We start from the raw sequence: 24,501 nt of genomic DNA, 5'->3' as shown, positions 1-24,501 counted from the left end.
ATGGGCCTTTAAAACAAAGAAGACTGAGAAAAGCAAGGAGAAAAAAGAAAGAACTGGGCGATGTTGCAGGAGTGCTGGATGGTGTCATGCACAAGCCCTGCCTGCTGCACTCACTGATCATGGTGGTTCCACCAGCCAGAGCTGCTTTTGTTCCTTGGAAGAAATCATCCACAGCGGTCATTCCCTTATATGGCATCTGCAGGCGAGTGTGGACATCAATTCCTCCAGGGATCACCATCTTCCCATTGGCTTCTATGGTTTTGACCCCTCCAGGGACAATCAGGTTGTCTCCAATCTGCCTGATGAGATCACACCAAGATGGTCACACAAAGGAAAACCAGCCCCAACATAACCTCTGAACAACTTAGCCAGGAACTGCCAGGTCACCTTCCTGCCAGCAGGAACACTCCACTCTGTCCCGCTTCCAGGCCGGGGCTTGCTGGACCCAGCAGACCGAAACCACCCCGCTCTGCAGCCACGTGCAGGATGGTCTGGCTTGCTGACACCTACAATGTGCTTAGTCCAGGGGTGGCTGCCATCTGTCCAGCTGCTCTGCAGGTGACTGGGATGGCAGCTGCTGCCTGGGGCAGGCACTGGGTTGGGTAGCTGGGGAAGTATGGTCTGATGGCCATGCACGTCTAGGATACCACACACCCTACAGCCTCACAGGCATAGCAGACCTAACTGCCCACCCAGGGTATATGCTCACAAAACCCAACACCAGCCCTGCTTCCAGTAAGCTGCACCCATAATCTCTCCTCTTCCTTGTCCTTCTGCCCACTTTAAGTAAGGCTCAAGTCTGAGGCTTACTTACAAGAGAAAGATGATTTCCACTGTAATGCCACAGCTGCTAGGCCAGCTCAGGCTCATCAGGGACTTGCGATGCTGCTCACAGCACACAGTCCCAAGCGTGAAAGGACTCCTGGGGGATGGGGAGGAGCTCAGCAAGTGCCCATCCTGGCTCCAACCCGCTGGCTCATGGCACAGCCTGCAAGCTCTGGGCTCACTGTCTTCCCAAGGAGGGCAGAGTCCCCTCCTTGCTCACCCAGTCTCCTCTGTGGCCCTGAAGGACACCTTTGCTATCAGCAGGGCCACACTGTAGTGAAGGCAGCTAAAACCAAAAGCACCCAAAAATATCTTCTGAAAACAGGAAATCTAGAAAGTTCCAGTATACATTCACTAGTAACCTAATACAGTTACAGTTCTCTGGAGCCTGTCCTGTTGGAGCACAACTCCATGACATACCCAGCCCTCCTGTAGGCCAAGTCACCTGAACCAGCGCTCCCTTCCCTCAGCCCCTGCCTGCTCAATCCCTTTATCTGCCCATATGTAGCACTCAGCCTTCAAATCTCTTCTTTCAGAAATCCTATTTTCATCAAGCCTTTCTCAGTCTTCCCTGATAAATCAAAATAAAAGACAAGTTGGTTTTAGTGGAAAACTTCTGATTTCCTTGGCACACTGGGGAGGTAAAAATGAGAAGCAAATTCCATTTTGGAATTTCACTTGAGCTTAGTCACTTTGTAGGTTTTTTTCCTTACCATAACAAAAATTCTGTGGACAGAACTGCTTGCCCCAGTGTCCTCATAGCAATAAACCAGCCGTTTTTCCCAATGCTTTAATGGAGATGAACTAATCACTAAATGTTTTAAACTACTCACTGTATTCTTACCCGAATTCACTTATGAGAGCATTTCACTTCCAAGGCAGTGAAATTCTGTGACCTCCACACTGCAGATGAGGCTCAGTGACTTGCCCAAGGATACTCAGAAAGCCTGTGCTGTAGCAAGACCTGAAGCTGGTTCTGATCCATGCCCAGGGACAACTACTTGTCAGTCACAAATGCTCTTGTCCACCATCTAAAAACAGCCTCATAAAAATACAGTCCCACTTCCTGAAGTATTTATCTGTTGCTGGATTTTTAACATATACTACCCTGATAAGGCTGGATATTTAAACCTTACCATAGAGCAAGCAATGCCTTTTTAAGTCTCTCTGCTATAAACTATCACCTCACCTTCATTTCAAGTGTCCCAACACAATACCTTTGCCATGTTTGAACAACTGCCTTTAAACAATGGAGATATTCCTGCAGCTCTGAAACACACAGGGAAAAGCAGGGGGAACCCAGAGGTTTGCCTGCAGTTCCTGGAAATCTCAAGAATGCAGATGTCTTGCAGCACAGCACTGTCCTTGTTAGTGCTAACGAACAGGATCCTGTGTGGGGTCATTCATGCTAATATGGTTAACACAAGGTAAAACAGGAGTCAAAGATAAATCTTGTTCCTGGTGCAATTAGACACAGCTTTGCTGTACAATGAACACTGTATCATGATTCCACAAGCCTGACTGAAAACATGTCAGGCAATCACATGTGTGTCACACACATTGCAGATAGCTGAGCCTCTGACCAGAGAGGGCTATCAAGTTTTTCTAGCTGGCAGGTTGGGTACATATCCACAAAAAGCCAATAACCACCCAACCTAAAGCTGGTTTAAGGGGTGACAGACATAATAGAAGTCCCATAATACTTACTTTATGAGGCCATCCTCCATGTAAATGTCAGCATAGAATGACTGGTCATCATTGACTATTCTCCCTCCTTTAATAAGGAGACGATCACTCTGAGAAAGGAAGAGCATAGCAGTTGTCAGTAGCAGGTCACACACACACTGCATTCTCTTTTCACTGTAAGGGTAGTCAGACACTGGAACATGTTGCTCAGGGAGGTTTTGGATGCCCCAACCCTGGCAGTGCTCAAAGCCAGGCTAGATAAGGCCTTGAACCACCTGGTCTAGCAGGAGGTGTCCCTGCTCACAGCAGGTGGGGTGGGACTAGATGATTTTTAAGGTCCATTCCAACGCTTTAACATCCCATGATTCTCAGTGCCCTGTACAGGGCCCTCCATGGGTGCTCGCACCTCCACAGCTGATGCTGCAGAAAGGTCACACCTGTACTGACAGTTGAAACAACAGGACAGGAGCCAGGACTGAAAATGTCAGGCTCCTAAGGCTGTTTCTGAATGGGACAGGGGCTGCCAGAAACACCACCAAGGCAGAGTGAGCACAAAGGAGTCACTGAGGACATAACAAATATGTTTCCATAAAATACACAGAGAAGTCAAAAAATTCCTAGGACATTATGCACGTAACTCTGTAGGCAGCATGAGCCAACACCAGTATTTAGAGCAAGTTTGTACTAAGAGCATGTTCTTAAATCTTTTCCAGATAGTATGTAAAATAAGTTTCATTAAAGACAGTTTATGCTCTCCTCTGTTAGCACCTTGCAAAGATCCCCAACAGGAAAGGCAGGCCATTGCTGTAGTCTGTCTCTCTCCCTTGCTGGGCTCAAGGCAGTCCTTCTGAGGCATTCCACAGGTCTATACAAGACCCAGGAGGCACTGGACTGCGTTCCAGTCTCATGATTTACCACCTCCTCTGTTCTTTCTACTGATGAAGGGGCCAGCAGCCTTCTCTGAAGGAGCACAGCCAGACAGTAGAAGAACGCCTGGATCAGGACTGCACTTATGCTCTTCCTGCATTCACATTTGAACCCGGGCAACTCAATATCTACTAATGGGAGAGGATGGACACTGTTCTGGGGAAACAGACCCTGCCTGAGGAACTGGGAAGGCTGAGGCCCCGCTCTTCTACCTACCTTCACCTGCTCAAGTCTGCACAGCAGCTGCAGGCAGCACAGGGGCAAACGACCAGATCTCACACATGGATGCCCGGGATTCAGGTGACATAGGCTGACTGTGCTGTGCCAGAGAATACGCCCTGTCCCTCACTGCTTGTAACACCTCCAGCAACCCTCCAGCTCTTTACGATCCCTCGCGTTCCTCTCTGCTTCCCCTGGTGCCCACAGCCCAGATTTTGGCATGTGAGTACAGTCCCCATCGGCAGTCTGAGCAGGGACCAGGGCTGACCAGAGCCTTCAGCTGGATTCACAAGACAGCGAAGCTCCTGCACAATTATTTCCTCTGCAGGGAACCGGGTTTGTTCTCCATCCACTGTCCCAAGGGCAATTTCTTACGTATCGCCACAGTGCTCGTAATTTGTAGCTTCCTCCCTGGCAACAGAAGGATGCAGAGACACTCCTGAGTCCCTGCGGCAGCCAAAGCCCAGAGCCCCGCGTGCGTTTTTACAGCAATCGCACCCACACGCAGCCGAGACAAAGGAACTGGGTGTGGAAAGGACGGGAATGCTCAGCCCCGCCGCAGCTCGGCGCGGGGGAGCAACGCGGATCCCCGGCGGGGCCGCCCACGGTGCTGCCGATGCCCGGCGGTCCCGGTGCCGGCAACGCGGATCCAACTGCCCCGCCCAGCCTCGCCTGCCACCGGGAAAAGAGCTCCGCCGAGTTGTTCCCCCGTTCCCCTTCCACCCACCATCCTCCTCCGGGCAGACCCTCGGGCAGCCCCTCCTGCCCTGGCCCCGTCGGGTACAGGCTGTGCCCGGACCGCGCCGTCTGAGCGGGGCTCTGCAGCGAGGGCGCGTCGCTGGTCCAGCCCTCGCACAGCTCCTTCCAAAAGCCCCCTGGGACACACCGCCATGAGCACACGGAGATAATGGCCTTGACCAGCGACCCGGGGCCCCATTGCCACCTCTCTCGAGCAGCCGGGGCTCAAGGACAGCCGGTGTGCACTGACAGCCCCAGGTGCTCGGACCAACACACCGGTACCACGTCCCTCCCCAAGAGGCACATGCTGGGTCATGGTGAGCTTTGGGGCTCAGGACCCTGAGCACAAACAAATGCTGTTGATGAGCCACGGATTCTCCTCCTCCTCCTTCAGCACAGGGTGCCTTGTCCTCCTTTTTGTGTCTATCCAAATGTAATCTCACTAACAATACTGTAATTTTAAATTCAGAACCCCCTAAAAGAATGAGCTATTGGTTAGAGCTTGGGCAAGCAGCTGAGCTGTGGCTCCTATGGAGGCAAACGATGAATATTTAAGTAACCTACAAGAGCTGTAGACAAAAACTACAGAGCCACTGTATCAGGCATCAGCTACGGATAAATCAGGGTCAAGGTCAAAAACTTGTTTTCTATTTCAGCCAACCATAGATAGAATTTCTCCCATGTAATCTGTCCCCTATTCCCTGGTAGATTCCCCCTTGGCTTTACCTGGCGCACACATGAGAAGAAAGTCTCCCTGCCCAGATTCAGCAACACAACTGGGCCTCCATTTTTTTGTCTTGCCTATACCCTTAAAACCTCCCCAACGTGCTTTTCCAAATCCAGGAGTTTGTTCTCACTAGAGTGGGAGCATCAGAAAATAGAGATGATGCTCACTTGCCCTCCCCTGCCCATTGGACAAGAGGAAGCCAAGGGAGTCAAGCACAGGCGTCAGGGTGCCAGGAGACTGTAACACTTGACAATTACTGAATAAACTGCTAATATGAGCTCGGGAAATATGCCTGCCTCCCCCCCTCAAATGATCATTCTGTGGCAGATGTGAAGGGCTGCTCAGTGCTAACTCTGTTAGTACACAAAATTGAGAGGCCCATAATGGCTGGAGCACAAACAAGGCATCCATTCAGAGGATTGGGCACTGCCAGAACCCCCCACACCCACCTGACAGTGAAAGGGCTCCACTGGCACCCACCCACCGACTTCAAGATAAAAATGCAAAAAAGTACAAGAAAAATCCAAATGACACATCTTATAAGCCCTGGCATCGTTCAGGATGCGCCCAGATGTCAAGAGACGGGGGAAGAAGAAAGGAAGAGAACGAAGCAGTTATGATGAAACGAGTCTGATTTAATAGCCAGGCTTCTGCAGCACACACTGCCAAAGCAGCCCCAGACCACAATAAACATGCTGTTCCCCTGCCAGGGCTCACTGTGCCTCTGCACACCCACCACAGCTCCCGCCAGCCAGTGTCAGGCTATGTCATCAGCCACTGTCAGCAGAGGGAAAAGCCCTCCTGCCCCAGGAGCTGTGGGGCAGGGCTGAGAAGGAGCAGCCAGGGCCTGACCCTGGCCACTGCCCTCGCAGCCTCTGGGTGAAGGGCGAGGTCCTGCACAGATGTGGCTGCTCAATGATCTACCTGACCACTGGCACTGACCTCCATCACTGACAGTGCCTCTGAAGTCTCTGGGCAGCCAGCGACAGCCCGTCTGTCACCAGTGCAGTGCCTTTCACCAGGATCCATCTCTGCCCACGAGGCCACCCCTGGAGCTTCCTTCCAGAACAGCTCTGCCAAAACCTGCCAGGATCACCACCAGTCTGCAACACCTCACCACACTGGGAACCCTTTTTTCTCAACACTCCCTGTCTGTTTGTTTGCATTTGGGATCAAGCTTTCAAACCCATTACCCATTTCCTCATGCTCACACTCTGCTCCTGATGCTCTTAAGCATCATCTGCTCATTTTGAGATCCCAAAATATCAGGTGGTCTCTTAACATTTCTCAGAGTGATGCTGCAGAAGGAAAGGTAGGCAGCAGCTTCCAGAAGGCTGCTGAATCCAGCCAAGAGCAGCGCTCACCTAATTTACAAAGCACAAGGGCATAATTAGGGGAGCATGGAAACAGGTGCTTGGTTTTACTGCTTTTTCCCTTGTAAGAGACACTAATTGCAGTGGTGTTTCATCAGAAGATGGTGTCTTGTCCTTACTAATGTACCACAAGACAGCATGGAAGAACCCTGGCTGGAGTCAAAGGACATCCAGCCAGCTTGCAAATACACCATTATTCCCAGCAGCCCATGGGCAAGATATGACATAACAGCAGCTGCCAGATTAACCAAATCTGTCTAGTTAGTAGCTATGGTTTTCCTCCTCACTTGCACCTGATACAACATACTGGCCACCCCCTTGCAGACCTCCTTGTTTATAGAGGGGAAAGAGACATCATAGAGATTGTTCTCATGGGCTCTGGCAGGGTAACTGGGATGGGTATGGCTCACACCAAGAAAAAAACGTGGCAATTCCAGTCCACCTGGGCTAGGAAGTTGTTTTAAGACAAAAACGCAAACACTGAGTAATTCTGATTCAACTAACAGCTCTGATAAGGTATTTTGTGAAATCAGGGCAGAACTTTAATCTTCCACCTCTCTTTCTGCAAGAAAAAAATAGTATGGACAGCAAGAGGGGAAATATTTTATTAGCTTTCCAGGAACTAATAAAAAGTCTCTCAATAGACACATAAGATTTGAAATTACTGTTCTCCTGAGCTGGACATCCCAGCATCAGCACACGCCTGGGAAGCAATACCATGTTTAGTCATCTCTGATGGATAGTGCAAAACCCAAGGCACAGGAAAGAGCAACATGTCCATATCAAACTGATGGAGCCATCACTCAGAAAGCCAAAGGCTTGGTTAACCTTTCCTCCCCGTGTTTCCCCCACTGTGCAACCAACAGACACGCCTGTACTTACCAGTCTTCTATCAATGGCTGCAGTCTTGCCTGTCACACTGTCACACACAGCTTTTGACCAGACTTTTACAATTCAGGTTGGGAATAATTTGCATAGTGATTTATCTCACACTAACACATGCACCACTCACTCATGCTCCTGGCTTCTCCACTAAAATGGCTGTCCTAGAAAAGACCAGAAATTGCTGCAAAGATACAACAGGCAAAATAGATTTTCACATGTTACTGTCAGAAAACAACTACAAATATTGACTCCAGCACTGCTGAGTACAAGAGGAACCAGGAAGGAGTGTTTCTGCATCTCCAGAAATACACTAGGCAGTTCAAACAATAGCTGTTGGAAAGTACAAATATCTAGTTTTTCAATAACTCCTTCACAAAAGCTCAATCTGCCCATAGCTTTGAGTGACAGAACCAAGGAAGGCACTGCTCCCCTTGTTTGTGGTCTCAGGTGTGAGATCTATATGTGAGTTACCTGCCAGTGGGAGGTGGCTCCAGTAATTCTCTGTATGTTCTCATGCTCCAGACGTTCCCTCCCCCTGCCTGCAATGCTTTAGATGCTTTAAAGGAAACAGCACAACACCATCCCAAACGTCTCTCTACTAACAAGCACAGCTTAGGTGACAATCTGCCATCCCCATCAGCTGCTATCTGTACTGACATGCAAGAAGATTCTAGGGCAGAAATCTAGGAAGGAGGAATAAACAATGCCAACATTGCCCTGGGGGCACAATCAGTAGAAAAGGGACAGAAAAGGCTTTGTTCTAGCAGAGTCACAGGATCTGAGCTTTTATTTCTGTAACTGCATTAAAACAGGAGTCCGCCCAACACCTGACTTCACATCACTGCCTCCCCTGGGTCCCAAAGCATGGGTTTAGGACATACCGGTCATTTGACCAGAATTCCAGAGCCACCTTCTCTACTCCAACCAGGACAAGATAAGACAGCAGAATGGGGCCAGCGAGTCTCAGAGGGTCACCCCCAAGCTGCAGAAGTCAGAGGAGAACAGTGACCTTTAACATCAGCAATACGAACACCATGTGCCCACTGCATTTTCAGCTTCAGTAAAAAAGGAAAGGATTTAACAGGGAGAAATCAAGCAGCTTGCGAGATTTTGTTACTACTGAGGCGAGAGAGCTCCCCTCAGAGCAGGCACAAGCCCTGCACACAGGTAAAGTGTATCATAAAGGTCCCTGTAGGAAACGCCCCAGCAAATGGGAGAAATCCCACCTGCAATAGCAATGGTGGTGTCTCTGTAGTGGTCTAGGAATACAGCAAAGGCAAGACGTGTAAAGCCATAATATTGCTTATGGAAGCAACTAAACCAGGGCTGACAAAGGAATTTCACTTTATAGTGGTAAAGATCTTAGTGCTTCTTTGGGAGCATTTTGTTCACATCTTTACATTCAAAAGAAGAACGAAAGGCAAGAGCTTTGCTTTTCCTTTTTCTTCAGGCAGCCTGCCTGAAGAAAAAAATCAGGAGCGACATGAAGCCAGCGAAAAGCCATCAAGATGAAAGCCCCGATGCTTTCCCAGGAGCAAGCCTCGTGCAGCCTCCGCGGGGCGGGTCGGGGCGCAGCTGCCCCGGCAGGGATCAGAGCAGAAAGCCCCGGAGGGAGCGGCACGGCGGGGCATGGGCAGGACGGGGCTCCGGTATTTTCGGGACAACCCACCGGGCGAGCCGGACGGGCGGGTCCCCGCGCACCTGATACGGCGAGCCCGGGGAGCGGCTCGGCGGTGGCAGCGGGTGCGGGGAGCGCCGCCAGCCCCGCCCGGGGGACCCGCCCTGCCGGCCCCGGGGCAGCGGGAGCCGCCGGGCAGCGGCGCCGCAGACGGTCCAGCCCGGGCTGCACCCGCCGGGACACGGCTCTGCCCATCCCGGCTCACCGGCGGGGCCGAGGCACCTGCGTGGGCGGTGGCTCTTTGTCTGCGCGCCGCCGCCGCCCCGCTCCGACCCGCCGCGCACCGCCGGACACCGGCACCGGCACCGGCACCGACACCGACACCGACACCGACACCGGCACCGGCACCGGCACCGGCACCGGCACCGCGCTGCCCGCCTGCCCCGTGGGGCGCCCTGCCCTGCCCGCCGCACCCACCGTGATGCGCGGGATGTTCTTCTTGCCCTGGTACGACATGGTGCCGCCCGCCCCGCCGCCGCCGCCCGTGCTGTCTCCGAGCCGCTCCGCACAAAGGCGAGACCAAGCTCGCACCCGCCGCACCGGGACGGCCGCCTGCCTGCCCCGCCCACCGCGCCGCCCGCAGCCGCCAGCGGGCGCTCGGACCCGGGCAGGGCGCGCCCCGCCCAGCCCCGCCCCGCCCCGCCCCGCACGGCAGGTGCCGGCACCGAGCACCGGACACCGACAGCGGACACTGAGCACAAAGCATCGGCATCGGGCACCGCCACCGGGCACGGAGCACCAGCATCGGCACCGAGCACCAACGTCGGGTACCGACAGTGGGCACCGGGCACCAGGCACTGACATTGGCACGGAGAACCTGGCACCAACAGCGAGCACCGTGCCCCGGCATCGGCACCGGGCACCAACACCGGGCACGGAGCACCGGCATTGGCACTGAACACCAGGCACTGACACTGGGCACAGAGCACTGGCATCAGCACTGAGCACTGACACCGACACTGGTAACTGGGCACTGACACCAGCACCAGGTGTTGACAGCAGGCACTGTCACTGGGTACTGACACCGAGCACTGGCATCAGACACCAGGCACCGACACTAGCACTGGGCACTGACACTGGCCCTTGCCACTGGCACCAACGCCATCCAGTGTATGTCTGCACTCAGCCCGCAGGGAGGGCCCAGGAGAGCAGCCACAACCAGGGCTCTGCACCAGCTGAGACTTCCCATGTAACAACAGCGAGTACAATGACCAGGGTCTGTAACAGAAGGAGCTGTCTTGGGCTGCCAGAGTGCCCCTGCACACGTCAAACTTTCTTTCACAGGCACAAGAATTGGAAACATTAAAAATAATAAAATACACCACACATCTGGCTCCAGGAATCCTGTGTGCCACGTAAACACTGCAGGTGCTGGCAGCACCAAGGACTTCTTGCCTTTCCTCCACTGTGACGTTGGTAGGGAGGTTTAAATGGTGGAATTGGTTATGAGTACCCAGCATGTGCTTAGACAGATGATGTTGAGCCTGGGACCCCACAGCTGGCCAGGACCAGGCCAGCTGGAGCTGTGCTATGATGGGATAAACTCACCTGCCCTCTCCTGCCTGTCACAATCCATGGTGCTGCCAGCAGGTCCTGAGAGTCATGGCTGGCCTGAACCTCACTTTCTCTCCCAGGCCAGCTGCGACTTCGTTCATGTGCAGAGCTTTGAACACCATCAGTGAGATGTTCCTACAGATCCTGCTGCCAGACAGCAGCAAACTGTGTGCTCTCCACAAATTTTACAGGCATACCTAGCATGGACATTGCTGCAATCCAATTTCTAGCTCCAGCAGAAAAATAAGTCATCTGACCTGGGTGACCAACACCCAAACTTGCCCTTCAATTTCTTTCCAAACTAGAGCCTAACAATGGCAGCAGAGGCCTGACGAGCACTCTCCTCACCAGTGCGTGCACAGGCAGTGCCATCTCACAGCACAACCCCTGACGCTGCAGCCAACTCTGACTGCTGCTACTCTCTGGAGAAGTGGGTGACAGCAGCGTGGACTGTCAGGACTGCGTGCTTTGCCGCCAGTTCAGTGTGGGGTCACAACAGCGTTAACTGTCTGTTCTCCTTGCCCAAGGGTTTAAGTACGCAGATTGGTGCAGCCCTCCCTCCTCCCTCACCAAAACCTTGGATGTCTCCACTGGCTCAGTAACCCAACCCGAAGCTTTTATTACCCACTGAGCCTGTTACTCTGTGTGTGCTTCTGCTGAAGCTCTTGGAAAGTTTTACTGCATATGTATTTATTCTAAACCAAAAAACCTTTCACCAGCTTGAAGTGAAAGTCAGCAGATGCTCAGTGACTTATTACTACCAGGATTGCGAGAGTATTCACAAAATTGCAAGGGCTGCTTGGCCCAGCTGCCTTCATGTCCCAGCTCCTATGCTGCTGCCTGTGAGCTGCAGCACCTCCGCAGTCAGCAAGGGATGTCTGGAAACCTCCCCCTCCCTGACAGATCCATGGGTAGGGGGTGTCTGCAAGTGCCAGGCAGGGAATGGGGGAGCAGTGCTGTGCCAGAGCCTCTGAAACTAAGGAGCATGTGGGGAGCAGATCAGGTACCACACCATGCTGTTCTTGTCACAACACTGCAATGCTTCAAGAACAAGTCCTGGTCTCTACTGAAATTAGACTGGCTGGGGCTGGCAGGTGACAAAGACCCTCAACTCCTGTCCCCAAACCTCCTGAAACTTCACTTGCACATTCTTCAGAAAGTTTAAGAGGATCCCCATCGGGTGGTGCCACATGAACTTTGTGTGAAGTCAGTAACAGAAAGAGCAGCAGTTAATTAGTTAATAATAAATGACTATGCAGACAGATGCTGCTGACTTCAACACTTGGACAGTTTCAAGAGCTGAGCTTGCATCAGGTCCCTGGATGCTGGCCAGCCATGGTGACTTCAGACCCCTCGTTTGAAGGGATGTGCTTTCCTCCTGGTTGCTATGTGACACTCGCACAAATACAGTCAAACATGCTGCCCTGGGCCCAAAACATTCAAAATGGAAAACGACTTTTTCCATAGGATCCCTTCCAGGTGCAGTCCACGAGGCATTACGCACATGCTTCAAAACATCCTCTATGGGAATCGTGGTCAATGGAAAAGTTACTTAAAATGGCAGTCCTCAGAGCTCACAACATCCTCACAAAACACCTGCAGGGATAACATGGCACCAGATATTTGTGGCCAGACACAAGTGACAGGAGCATGGCGAGGAGCACCAGCAGTGTGAACACAGGGTAGAAGGCACGTGCTGCTGCAAGGACTCTGCCACCAAAACAGATCCAGCTCTAACTGTGGCCTCCCAGTGTTCAGCAGTCTGGCTCAACCCCTGTCTGTGAGATCCAGGGGCTGGTGACCCAGCTCTAGGGCAAAGGACAAAAGCACATCCCACCAGCCCTACTCATCTGTGACTGATGGGTCTTAGGCACAGCCGAGGTTCAGTGAATATCACTGGTCATGAAACAATCTGGGCTCAAATGTCACAATGTTCAGCAGATTTGCCAGGCCAGCCTGTCCCCACACACATGATCTCCCCCTTCCCATACACATTCTTTGCATGAAGCCATCCCCTCTCCTGTCCTAGCAGATGCACTTTCAGGGATGAAGTTACCTCAGAGGCAGTGAATCCAAGGGACAGAAACTATCCCTGGACCAAAGCTGGGAGTCCTGTGCTCCCAGAAGAGCTCCTGCACCCTGCAGGCATGTAGAGAAGGTGTCCAGGTGAGGGAGAGGCTCTTTTCTCTCTTTGCCAAAAATAAATGAGGTTGAAACCAAACACGTCAAATGAAATGTGCTAATATGCATACACAAGTGACTGCTGCTTCAAGGCCAATTAATTCACTGATCCTGCAGAGCAATGAAGTTTCTTTGAGCTGGGTGGCTCAACAAGGGTTTTTCCTCTCTTGGGGCTGGGTCAGCTGAGTGACCCACACGAGGCCAGGCCTGGAAGGGAGCTGCCAGCCACAGGGACTGGCCCAGCAAGCTACAGGACCAGTCACTGCCAGGACCCTTGTCCTTCTGCTTGGCATTGCTGCCAGCAGCAGCAGCAACCAGCTGAGATGTTTCACCCTCACCAGCTCTGACGGAGAATCACCTCTCTCCAAAGGCACAATGCTCCTGCTGCTGGCAATGGCATCCCTCCCTCCTCCTGCTGCACTTGGGCTGTAGGAGCATACTCACTCAGAAGGTCATCCCTGGCAAAACACTGATGCCAAGCCTGCAGGGAGATGGCTCCCACTTCATACTTGGCTCCCTCTGTGGGGTGAGCTTTGGCTGCACATGAATATCTGGATTTTCATTGAAACAACTCAGTTCCATCAGAGTGCAGATAGACCAGCCTGAGTCCCTGCAACACAGGCACCCACCTCACCCCCTTTAACATGCAGAGCAAGGACTGAAAAGGGCTGAGCTCTCTGCTTAGCATCACTTCTTTTCCCCCCTCAGCTGTACGGAAACATCTGATACTGGACAGAAAACTGTGAGCTGTAAAATGGAGTTCAGCTGTTCCCAGCAAAGTGATAGGAAAGATGCTGTTGGATGTGACCCACACCCAAGAGCCAGCCCAGCTGAATGAGCCAAGGTCCAGCTATATTTTCCAGCTTCTCAGCCCTGTCTCCAGGAAGGCTGCCGGCATGTTTGGTTTTTGGTTTTTTCCTATTTCCTCCAGCCACATCCAACAACTGCTTCCCCAGAGAAAAATCAACCTTCTCTGTCTTCCACCTCTTGGCAGAGGTGGCAATGGAAGGGGTCTGTGTAACAAAAGCTTTTGCCCGAAATAAAGCAACAGAGCACACATAGCTCCAGCTAGTCTCTGCTGTGGTTTTCCTCAGGATTAGGGCTGTCAGTGACCAGCTTTGCTCTCACCTGAACCATCTCCCAGGAGCAGACCACACATATGAAATTACTTTTCTGGGTCTCATCACAAAACCTCCCTATTTTGTCAAGGGCATTGACACTTTACAGTCTTCCTCTAGGTCTGTTTGCTTGTGCTTTTCAGAGCCTAGACTCTTTTTGTCCTTCCTGGATCATGTCTCTGAGCACTCCACACCACATCAGGATGTTTCCTTCCCAACTGGCACTCACAACATCAGTGTTACCTGCACACATGCTGTATCTCTCCTTCCAGATCACTAGAGATGCTGGAGAAGAGTCACTTCTAGCATAGATGCAGCCAGCTCTCTGCTAAACAACTCAAGCATCCTCCCTTTAAGCCCCACACAATTTTCCTGTGAAGACATATCCACTGAGCCAATTCCAAGCTCCCGCTGTGGTGCAGACAGCCCAGCTGATGGGGTGTGCACAGGGCCAGGCCATTTTGGGGTCTCCTCTCTTCACACACAAGTGCTCAGCTTCTTCCAGGCTGCCTTGGTCCATGTGTCCAGTGTGGAGGGTGCCAGCAGTTGGTCACGGACTGGCCACTGCAGGACTTCAGCTGCTCAGGGACTTTGGCAAGAAAACCCCTCCTGCAAAAGGGAAGCCACCTGAACACCACAGAGCATCTCCTGCCCTCCCAGCAGGAGGCCACACCACAGCTCCGAGTGACCACCCAGGGACTGTGCTGAATTCTCCTGAAAGAGCTGTAACTCAGCACCTGGCAGGCTGCTGGCAGGGCATCCTCTGCTGGGAAACAACAGCCCCCAAAAGCTGGTCCACCTTTTGGCTGCTTTATATGGGAGACACTGTTCCCAGCCTGAGTAGGCAGAGCTCTGGCCTGCTGAAGGTACTGACATCTTAGATAAAAAGGAAAAGATTGTTTTGGACAGAGCCAACTATTTGGCTGCAGCCAAGCCACAATGTTTAGTTTCAATTTAAACCTACTAAACCTACTTCAATTTAAATCCAAAGTTTGCATTTGACATCTTCAACTATGTTCATAAAAATGCTTAGAAGAGTTTCCAACATAACAAAGCCTTTTCTAAGCAAGAAAGAAGTGACCCTTGCCTTGCAAATCTCAAATGTCACATGAATTTGTGAGAACAGGACATGCCCACTTGGCTCATGCAGTTTGTTTGGCTGGCAAAGTATTTTTGTGGATTGACAGCTATCTTCCAAGAGGTGACACTTCCCCAACACCCCTGTCAGGACCACAGACACCCACGAACCAGCTTCTCATCACTGTGCCTCATCCTACAGCACCGTGACAGGGACAGAGACCCCTTGTACCCTGCTGGGCCTCACTGGTCACATCAGAGGAGAGACACTGCTGCATCACTGCTTCCACATCCTGCTGCATCGCTGCCGCCGCATCCTGCTGCATTGCTGCTGCCGCATCCTGCTGCATCACTGCCACCATGTCCTGCTGCGTCACTGCCACCATGTCCTGCTGCACTGCTGCTGCCATGTCCTGCTGCATCGCTGCCATGTCCTGCTGCATTGCTGCCACCATGTCCTGCTGCAGGTGTTTTCCCTGGGCATCCCCCACCAGAGCACTGAGAGAGCCCACGGCTGGCCTGTGGTCACGGGAGAAGCAATGGCGGCTACTCTGGAAGCTGCTCCTGAAAACAGCCCTGTCCAGATGTAGCACCAGGTGAGGGCTTGCTGTGCTCTCGATAACCTCAGAAAACATCTACGGTATAAGAAGAAGTACCTGCTGCAACAGGCTATTGCTAGAGAAGAATGAGGTTTTCAAGAACACATCATCCCAAGTAACACTCACAGCATCGTTCCAAACCACTGGCAGTGTAAGCCTGGCAAGCTGCCTCGGTGCCCTGGACATGGTGGCCAGGTACCCCAGGTGACGTGCCCCAGCCACACCTGTCAGCCAGCTCCCTGCTCCCACTGGACTGCCCACACACAGGGACCAGTCACTTCAAAGCCTTGACCACCCAGAGGTGAGAATAAGGACAGAAGGAAACCAAGGACTGTTGCCACAAGATAGTGTGAAAAATCAAACTATTTACATGTTAGGGTAAGCTTTGTGGTAAAACATAAGCAGCAAGCAGGAACTCTTCCAAAGAAATCAGGGGTTCGTTTAAAATCTAGCCCTACTGCAGAACTCCCACAGAATCCAGTATCTGTCTTCTTACACAGGGGCTGGGTTATCAAGCTCTGCAGTTTTGCATAACTGCTAGCAATAACCTCTGTCCTGGCATGAGCAGCCAAAGAAACTGACTCATTGCTGTGCTTCAGGCATCAAGTTTCTTAAAAAACACCAACACACACATGTGGGATTTTTTTCAATAAAGACCTGAGTATTTATCATTCAACTCCATGAACAGTAACACATGTTTCACTGTTGTATTTGCATTGTGGGAACTAGTTCACTGGCTTGGATTTGTTCCTGTTGTTTGTAAAAGTAACAGAAATAGTGTCACTCCAAATGGTTTTCTTATAAAAAGAACAAGTAAAACCAAAACACAGATGCTGAATGGGGTGATATTGAGATGACAAATTAATATTTTCAAAGTGCTTTATTAGGATCCCTTCCACAAATGCAAGAGTTTAAACTGTGCTAAAGGCAGTGCACAACTGCAACTTCCAATTGTGCTGAGTTGCCTCGTGAGGCACAGACCACTGCTGGCTTGGTGTTCCTGCCATAAATTACTGGCAATGGAAACCAGAAAGCTGAATACTGAAGTCAGAGCATATTTTACAAGTGTCAAAAAAACTATGAGAGCATCAAGTTAGCCCAAGCTTTGTGCTCCATTTGAGGCAGCCCTGGCTGTCTTTCCAGGTTTTAATACAAGTTGAATCCAAGTGGTGTCACACAACTGGACACATGTGACACTGGCTGCCTGCAGGATATCACCAAGGTCTGGCTCTTGACAGTCTTCTGAAGGGGACAGACCCTTCGCCTGCTTTCACTGTCTGCTCATTTCCCTCACACTACTCGTCCTCCCCAGCTAACGGAGCTGCCCCAGGCTGCAGTGAAGCCACGATCCCGTGTTTGTGGGACCACAGCCAGTTGCCTTGGAAATGACGACTTCACTGCAGAACCACGCAGCAGGAGGGACGGAGTGTCTGGGGGTGAGCACAACGAGCCACGTGCTCCTGCCTCTGTGACTGCACAGGGGGAAGAAAACTCAGGGTCTCTGCACGGCTGAGCAATGAGAAGTGACATGGAGGAGGCCAACACAGGCTTCTGGTTGACTTTCTTCCCAGGCACCAGGCACAGAGTGTAAAGCTCTTTCCCTCAAAGCCCTGTTGCCTCAAGATGCTGCAGCTCTCCAGTACCTGTTCATACATCACCTGCCCTCAGCGAACACCCTGACCACAGGAATTCAGGCAGTGTTGTCTTTGACTTACAGATAAATTCTCTTTGACTTCATTATAGTAAAGTGAGGGTAGTAATCCACTCTGGCTAAACAAATGCCATGACAGCTCTCAAGGAAAACTGCAAGACACTTCAGAAGGGTAGAGTTCATATTGGCTATTACTGATGGAAATCTGAACCAAGTTAAATCATTCTGTTTTAAAAAAGGTCTCTGTGAGTAGTCCAGAGCAGAATGTGGCCTCCCAGTGTTGTTCCTCCAAATCCTAAGTGTTCTGCAATGACAACTCTTGCTGCTGGGGAAAGGGACCTCCTACTTTGATCAAAGAGCACCCGAAAGGCACATCTCTTGTTCCCCAAAAAGCCCATCTGCCCACACAGACAGGCAGCAGCAGCCCCTCATAGCCAGGGCTTCCCCCAGCAGCCCCCCCAGCGCCTGCCCCAGTGACTGAGACTGTCCCTGAATATACCGGCAAAGCTCAAACTCCCCTGACGGAGCAAAGGCACAGCCCCCAACTGCTCTGACCCACATCCCCACCATGGCTTCTCTGCACCCCAATACACAGGCCAGGTTTTGTCCTTCCAATACACTCTGTGATAAAACCAAGTGAGGCTGAACCATGTGCCTGGGCCTGTATTACACTGTCTGGTTATGACACCACATGTTATCGCTGGGCAGTTCCTCACTGCAGTCCTCATAGAAAGGTTGGTGCTTTAATTACAATTAATGTCATTACAGAAAAAAATCAGAAACTTTTCACTGCGAAAATTAGGAGATAGATCTCTGCCTATTGCCCTGGGCACAGGCAAGTCTCTTACTCTCAGCTTCTCTGATAAACAAGTTACTTAGGTAAGGGTAGACGACTTGAGCTCTCTCTGATTCTTAATCTATGAAATTATTCAAAGAAGTCCAATTTGCCCTGACAAAAGTGCCTTTGTGTGCTCTGAGTCTGCAGAGTCCAACGCAGGCAAACTCCCCATGGCTGTGCAGGCAGCAGGGCTGAGTGTGCACAACACACATTTCCCATTGGACTGTCCTGCTCTGGAACCAGTCATATGATTCCCTCTAGCCATGCACACACAAGACACATGCATAAAGCTTCCCACTCTCTTAGGCAAGATATGCAGATAAAAGGGGTTTGGTTCCTGATGCTTGCCAGGTGGAAGGCCTCGGAGGAAGAAACCCGGGGCAGAAATCATCAGGAAGAGAGGAGCTGCTGAAGGAAAACCTCAGCTATAAAACACCGGAGATAAGGGTCTACATACGACCTTAAAAGGGAACAAGACTGTTTCAAATTTTTGGTACAGCTAATAAAGAAAGCTCTCAGCAAAGCCTGCAGACAGGCTGTCAGGATCTTCTGCTTCTTTTCCAACAAGCAGCAGCATAACATTTTTAATGCAGTGGTCAGTTCTGCAGCTGCTATTCAAACCACATGGACAAAGTTGGTACTGACAAAAATAATGTTAATTTTGTTCCTAACTCTGTAAAACAGGCTGTGAAGGAGCAAAGCTCAAGAACAGGAACAGAGAAGCATGTCAGTAAGAAACCAAAAACCAGAGGCTGAAGAAGGTGAAGTGAAATGAAGAAAACTCAAAGCACTGCCTAGCTAGACATTTCTAACAAAACACGGCAGACACTAAGGACAGCCTGATGCTTTCCCCCAAAACCCAGACAGGTCAAGTCATCACAGTTCACTGCTGCACTCCCACTGGGCTCTGGCTGGTGAGGTCAGGCGTCCAGATCACAATTGCCTCAAGTTTATCAAGGTTTGCACTCCAGACCCAAGTGGAGGTTTCTGCAGAACCCCAAGACATTCAAACCACCTCTTTGTGCTAAGATGCAGGTGATTTTTTGATTCCATCTTCAAAAATGGGTTTTATTAATTTGCCCTATTCATCACTGACAATGAGTGACCTTAAGATGTCTACTAGAAAGTTCAGTACCAAACAAACTCACTGACCTACAGCAGCGAGTGGCCTTACTGCCTGAGATAAAGATGTGCCACAGCCCTACTGAAATCCCAGCCAGGGGATTCATTCAAAACCATTAACTTAATCATCTTCCTGCCCAACTGCTGGTACAAATGGGACCAGAACCAGCACAGCAAGCTGTCTCACCCTCTGGCAGAAGGACCTATGTTGTGGAGCTGGATGGATCAGTTTATCACCTTCAGTTTGGTGTAAGTGGAGAAACTTTGTGCCTGATGGCACCTTCAGCACTGCCACTTCCAGATCAATGAGACGCCCCCCACTCCTGGTGCAGCACTTCTGGTTTGTGCCCACGGGCGATATGGATCGCCTGGCCTGGAACAAGAGCTCCAAAATTCTCACTTTTTAAACGCTCAGTGTTGCGGGGGCAGGTATTCTTTCATTCAACCATAAAAGGGCAATTACAGCAAACCGAGCCAGCGGTTCCGACCCTCGGCCTTGGGGCTCCCGGAGCCGCGGTGACACCGCCCGCATCCCGGGGCGGGGAAGGCTCCGGACGGACCCGCCCGCCTCCCGAATCCCCGCCCGCCCGGTCCCGGTCCCGGTCCCGGTCCCTACCCTTTGGTCCGCAGGGGCCGCGTCCTGGAGCCGCTCCTCGCCGGGGCCGGCGCGGGGGTCGCCCGCGGCCGGGTCGGGGCCGGGTGCCGCGCTGGGCGGCGGGTCGGGCTCGGGGCCGGGGCGGGGGGATGCCGGGGCTCGGCGCTGCCCGACGCGCAGCGCTCCGAAGTCCAGGGTCTTGCTCTCGAAGGCGCCCTCGACGCTGCAGAAGAGCCCCCCGCGCTTCTGCCGGGGCACGGCCCCCGAGCCGGGCCGCGCCAGGTACACCGGCAGCTCCTCATCTTCGCGCCGCCCGTCCGCCGCCATCCCCGCCGCACCGCCCGGACGGGACCGACGGGGCGGAGGGGACGGGGCGGGACCGGCCCCAGGCGGGGCGGGGCGGGGCGGGCTCTGCGCGGCCGCGGGGCTCGGGCGGTGCTGCCTGGGCTGCCCCGGGGGCTGCTGCTCCGGCGTCCCCCGCGACGGGCGGTGCTGCAGGAACCTGCAGCCGACCCCTTCCCGGGGCGCTCCAGCCGCGAACACCCGGGAGCGCCTCGCTGCTGGCCGTGCCGGGCGCTCAGGCAGAGTTTGCCCTGCCCGTACGTGGGCGCTGCCCGCAAACCACGTTCGATCCCAGCCCGGGGCCGCTCCTCGACCCGTCTGGCCGCGGCCCCTGCACGGGCACTGCGGGGAGGTGGGCGCTGCAGCCGGACACGAGCGGTGTCCGCTGCACGAAAAGGTGGGCTCGTGTCCGGACACGAGCGTTGTCCGCTGCACAAAGGTGGGCTCGTGTCCGGACACGAGCGGTGTCTGCTGCCCGAAGGCTTCGCTGCTCACACACGAGCACGGGTGTTCTTGTCACGCAAACACCGCCAGACCAGCCGCACAAAACAAGTTCCGTGTGTTCGCTGATTGAAGGTGTTGCTTTGAGAGAGCTCCATTGCAACTTCATTTCAGAAGTGCTGGAGGCCTGGAGGACAGAGGGACAGCCAAGGCTGGGTCTTAAGAATTATAATGGCTGTGTAGCAGTAGGGGCCTGTGAAATCTATCATGCAGCACCAAAGCCGGAGCTTTGACTGGAATTGTTTTTGAAGTGCTCGTTTCTTTATCTAAAACAAGTGTACATGGTACCTGGGTTCAACATCCTGCCAAGTGATTTCTCACACCGCGTATTTGCATTATGAGATGTCAGTTATGCTTTTTCCAACATTTTCTGCGAAAACAAAGCAGTGCCATTGTCTCTGCCAGTCCTCCAAGGACCGGTGGTTCTTAATGAAAATCCACATGGAGCCTGACCCATCGTGGAGAACAATGACCCTGTGATTAAGCCTGGAGAGGCGGTCTGTGGGTACTGGATGACTGAGGCTTTAAGTTATGAGGGAGGAAATGGTTTGGGATTGTTTCCTTCCTTTTGCACTCTGGGAAGCTTTTGTAACTGGACTTGTACCATTGTCATTAACTCAATCCGTTTTTTCCTCCACCTAAGTGGAACAATCTACAGAACCTTGAATTTTTGCCGAGTTATTCAGGTCTGAAGGGTTAAGAGAAGATGCACTAAATATAAACAAAGTGTGTCAGCAAACTTGGAAGAATTACTTTAAAAGCCTTGTGTCACGCAGCAGAGGAAAATGCTGGTCAGTGTCTGCCCTTACTTTCTCTAGAGCAGCACCTGAGAGGGTTGCATTTGTTTGTTCTCATGTTCTTACATGAACTTTACTGTGCAGCTGCCCCAACGTTGTGTCTTCACAACACTCGGTGCCATGGGCACTGTGCCTGCAACAAAGCCCCGCTGACCCTGGTGGGATGCTCATGTTTCAGGTGCAGGGGCAGCAGCAGTGTCTGGCAGCTAAGGAAGGAAGTATCCCTTCAAATGGCCAGAACAAGTTTGCTTTGCAGTTTATTCTGCTATTTTCCTGGAAAATGCTCTTCCTCTGTAACTTGCGTAGTGCTGGCCAAACAAATGCACACAAAGGGGCTGCCCACCAGGTCTTTACCTTCCTAAGAGACTGCCTTAGTATAAAGGAATTTATCCTCCCCCAACTGCAAGTGGGATGCACTGAGTTGAAGATGAAAGCCATCTCAGGCAGCTTCTGCCCCTTGTGAGGGGTGTGCTGGCCTCAGAGCTGCCAGCCAGCCTGCTGCACACAGCGAGGGGCCAAGCAATAGCACGTGAGGACTGAGCCTTTCCTGGGACAAACAGCCCTGAGCTGCAGACTGCCCTGTGGCTGCCTGCACTGACCACAGGGAAGTTAGAGTGAACCCCTTGTTTTGCTTGGGACCACTCCATTTGGTTGTGCAGCTTTAAGGGGAATTAAAATTCTTTGGAACGAGGCCTGGCCTTTGTCTGATTCTGCAAATGTGCAAGAGTTTCAGCATTGTAATTTAATAGCAATATTTATTCAAATCCTGATTCCATTGTTTATCTTTTCTAGTGCCTTGCTGCATAAATGGTTGGACTGAAATTTTCTTCCCCCATAAAGGAGTATGGGGGCTCTTCTGAAAAGTGAAAGCTTTAAAATCTGTCCTGTAATGAAAATCTCTTACTGTATAAAAGATATTTCTTGATTTTTATTTCTCAAATTGTCATTTGCTTTTAAGATCCTTTCTGTGAGGTGTTGTAAGGGCAGTAGTTCAAGAATACCATGAAAACTGAAGTTTGGGTTCGGTGTGTGTTCACTGCACACTTTTGAGCCCAGCAGAACGCAATATTTATGTTTCTACTATATATGTCTTGGACCTGATGTGAAGTTTTTAATTATACAATGACAAAATGTATGCCCCCTGTAATTATGGAAATTTTCTTTTCTTTAAATCACATGTTTACATGCTCATGGACAAAATTGTTTGTCAGGCAAACAGTCATGAGTGGTGCATCTTCAGACCCTGCTGGGAAACCAGCTCTCCTTTCACTTCTTTGTGCAAAGCAGATGGGAGATAGAGCTCAGGGAGAGGATCCAGCAGGAAGGCTGTCTCCCCTGCTTAAGCCCAGGGAAAATGGAGATGGCAGGCATGTGAGCTCATCTGCTTGGTACTGCCTCAGGACCCACCAGAGCCAACCATCAGCCCTGTGGGGATTTCCTCTCCCCAAAGGCTGGGTTCACATCCTGACCCCACAACAGGAGTGCTGGTCCTCATGGGTCAGGAGTCTGAGCTGAGCATGCCAGATGGGCACTGCTGGTTGTATCACAAAGGAAAAGACACAGGCTGCTCTTCTGATCTAGGGAACAGCATTTATTTTATGGGAAATTACATTTTGTAGTGGCAAGCTTCTCATTCACGCCTGACTGCATCTTTTTAGTGGAGTCAGAACTGTTCAAGGTGCACTGAGAAATGGAAATCAGTCACATTACAAGGTGAGCCTCACTGGTTGTGAATGGGGGAATGGTGCAGCCTTCTGGGAAGTGGTCTTTAGGCAAATCCCTTTCTGCAAAAGGATTAGTTAATAAGATGGGACATAATCACCCTGTCCAAGGTCGGCGTTTTCTTGTTCTGTGCGCTCAGCCCCCGTGCTGGTTTTCTTTGTTGCTCTCTCAGCTGCTGCCATAGCACTGGCTGGTGTTCCCATCAGAGCCTGTGCAGGGAATCACGGGCTGCAAGTCCCGACAGTCAGAGCTGCAGAGTAACTGTGAGAGGCAAAACATGTGGTGTAACTTTCACAAGCATTTTCTCCATGAGGCCGTCAATTTACACAGTGTTATCTTTTAAGTGTTTGAAGAAGAATTGAAATTGTCAGCTGAATCATTCAAACAGCAAAGGTATTGACAGAGAAGTCAAATTAGGTCATCTTGCCCGCCATTGCCAAGGCATCGTTTTTCTCAGATGGGTATTTTCTGATGACTTTGCTAATTCATTTTCCAGTTGTCAGAGCAATGGGCAGTTTCTTAATTGGAAAAAGTGCATCCTCTTCTGGCAAACTTCTGTGCTGGTTCCCAGTTCTCAGATGCTTTGTGCAACCTCATATTACCTGTAATAAAACTAGAAAATGGTTAAAAAACATGAAGTATATCCCAGCTTGTGACTTCTTGTTAACATAATGCCACCTGTGTCCCTGTATGTTTCTTATTACACCAAGAAGCATCTTGGGCTCCATAGCTATGACTACTAATGCTCCTTAGAGACTGTTGTGTCATTTGAAGGAACAAGACTGTTGACATTAAGTGGAATTTGACCCCCTCCTTCACCAATGCTCACGACCTCGAGCAAGGAAAGCCATGTCCTGAGTGAGGACATTTCCTTCCTTGATGTCAAATCTATATAGAATGGGTTTACACTGTTTTTCCTGTCGGCCTGGAGGCAGCAGATCTTCAATTGCACATAAAAGGGATGTAATAACAGTGTAACTTTGTTAGCATGATAAATACGTGTTGGCTTTCAGAGCTCATTTTCCTCTGAGGCCTGTGGGCTCACCTGGAGAAGCACTGGGAGTCAGCAGGGCAGTGGTAGTGGCAGGTTTACACTGGTTTCTTCACCTCCATCTTCTTCCTACAGTGCATCCCTTTATTATATGCACTTTAAGTAGCAATGATGAAATAAGTCTGAGTTGTCTTGTTTCATGCAAAGTTAGAGCTGCCTTCTCATACTCTGCAGTCCTGATTTACTAGGGTGTCCTGGTTTTGGAGGCTGCCAGACAAACAGGGTTTTTCTGCTGATTCATTCTTGCAGCAACATCAGGACAGCCCTCAGCACTGCCTTTCGTGCACCTCAGGGA

The 24,501-nt window shown here is 51.4% G+C and overlaps 1 protein-coding gene across 2 annotated transcripts in view; it reads right to left on the bottom strand.

Annotated features, from left to right (window-relative positions):
- DPYSL3 (dihydropyrimidinase like 3) overlaps positions 1 to 20,152 on the bottom strand; it is a 32,794-nt gene extending 12,642 nt beyond the window's left edge. Inside the window, exons 1-3 of one of the 2 annotated variants that reach the window (XM_071570324.1) lie at positions 19,815 to 20,152; positions 2,533 to 2,621; positions 115 to 299 (exon numbers count right to left, since the gene is read on the bottom strand). In XM_071570324.1, the coding sequence (XP_071426425.1) occupies positions 115 to 299; positions 2,533 to 2,621; positions 19,815 to 20,120 (580 nt within the window). In that variant the 5' untranslated portion in view covers positions 20,121 to 20,152. Of the gene's footprint in view, positions 1 to 114; positions 300 to 2,532; positions 2,622 to 9,475; positions 9,605 to 19,814 lie in introns of those variants that run through there. The other variant, XM_071570325.1, reaches the window with a different exon arrangement.
- Between the last annotated feature and the right edge of the window lie 4,349 nt (positions 20,153 to 24,501).

The sequence above is a fragment of the Pithys albifrons genome, chromosome 15 (assembly GCF_047495875.1).
Source record: "Pithys albifrons albifrons isolate INPA30051 chromosome 15, PitAlb_v1, whole genome shotgun sequence".
Lineage (NCBI taxonomy): Eukaryota > Metazoa > Chordata > Aves > Passeriformes > Thamnophilidae > Pithys > Pithys albifrons.
The sequence above is the reverse complement of the archived record's forward strand: the minus strand, read 5'-3'. Positions and strand labels throughout refer to the sequence as shown.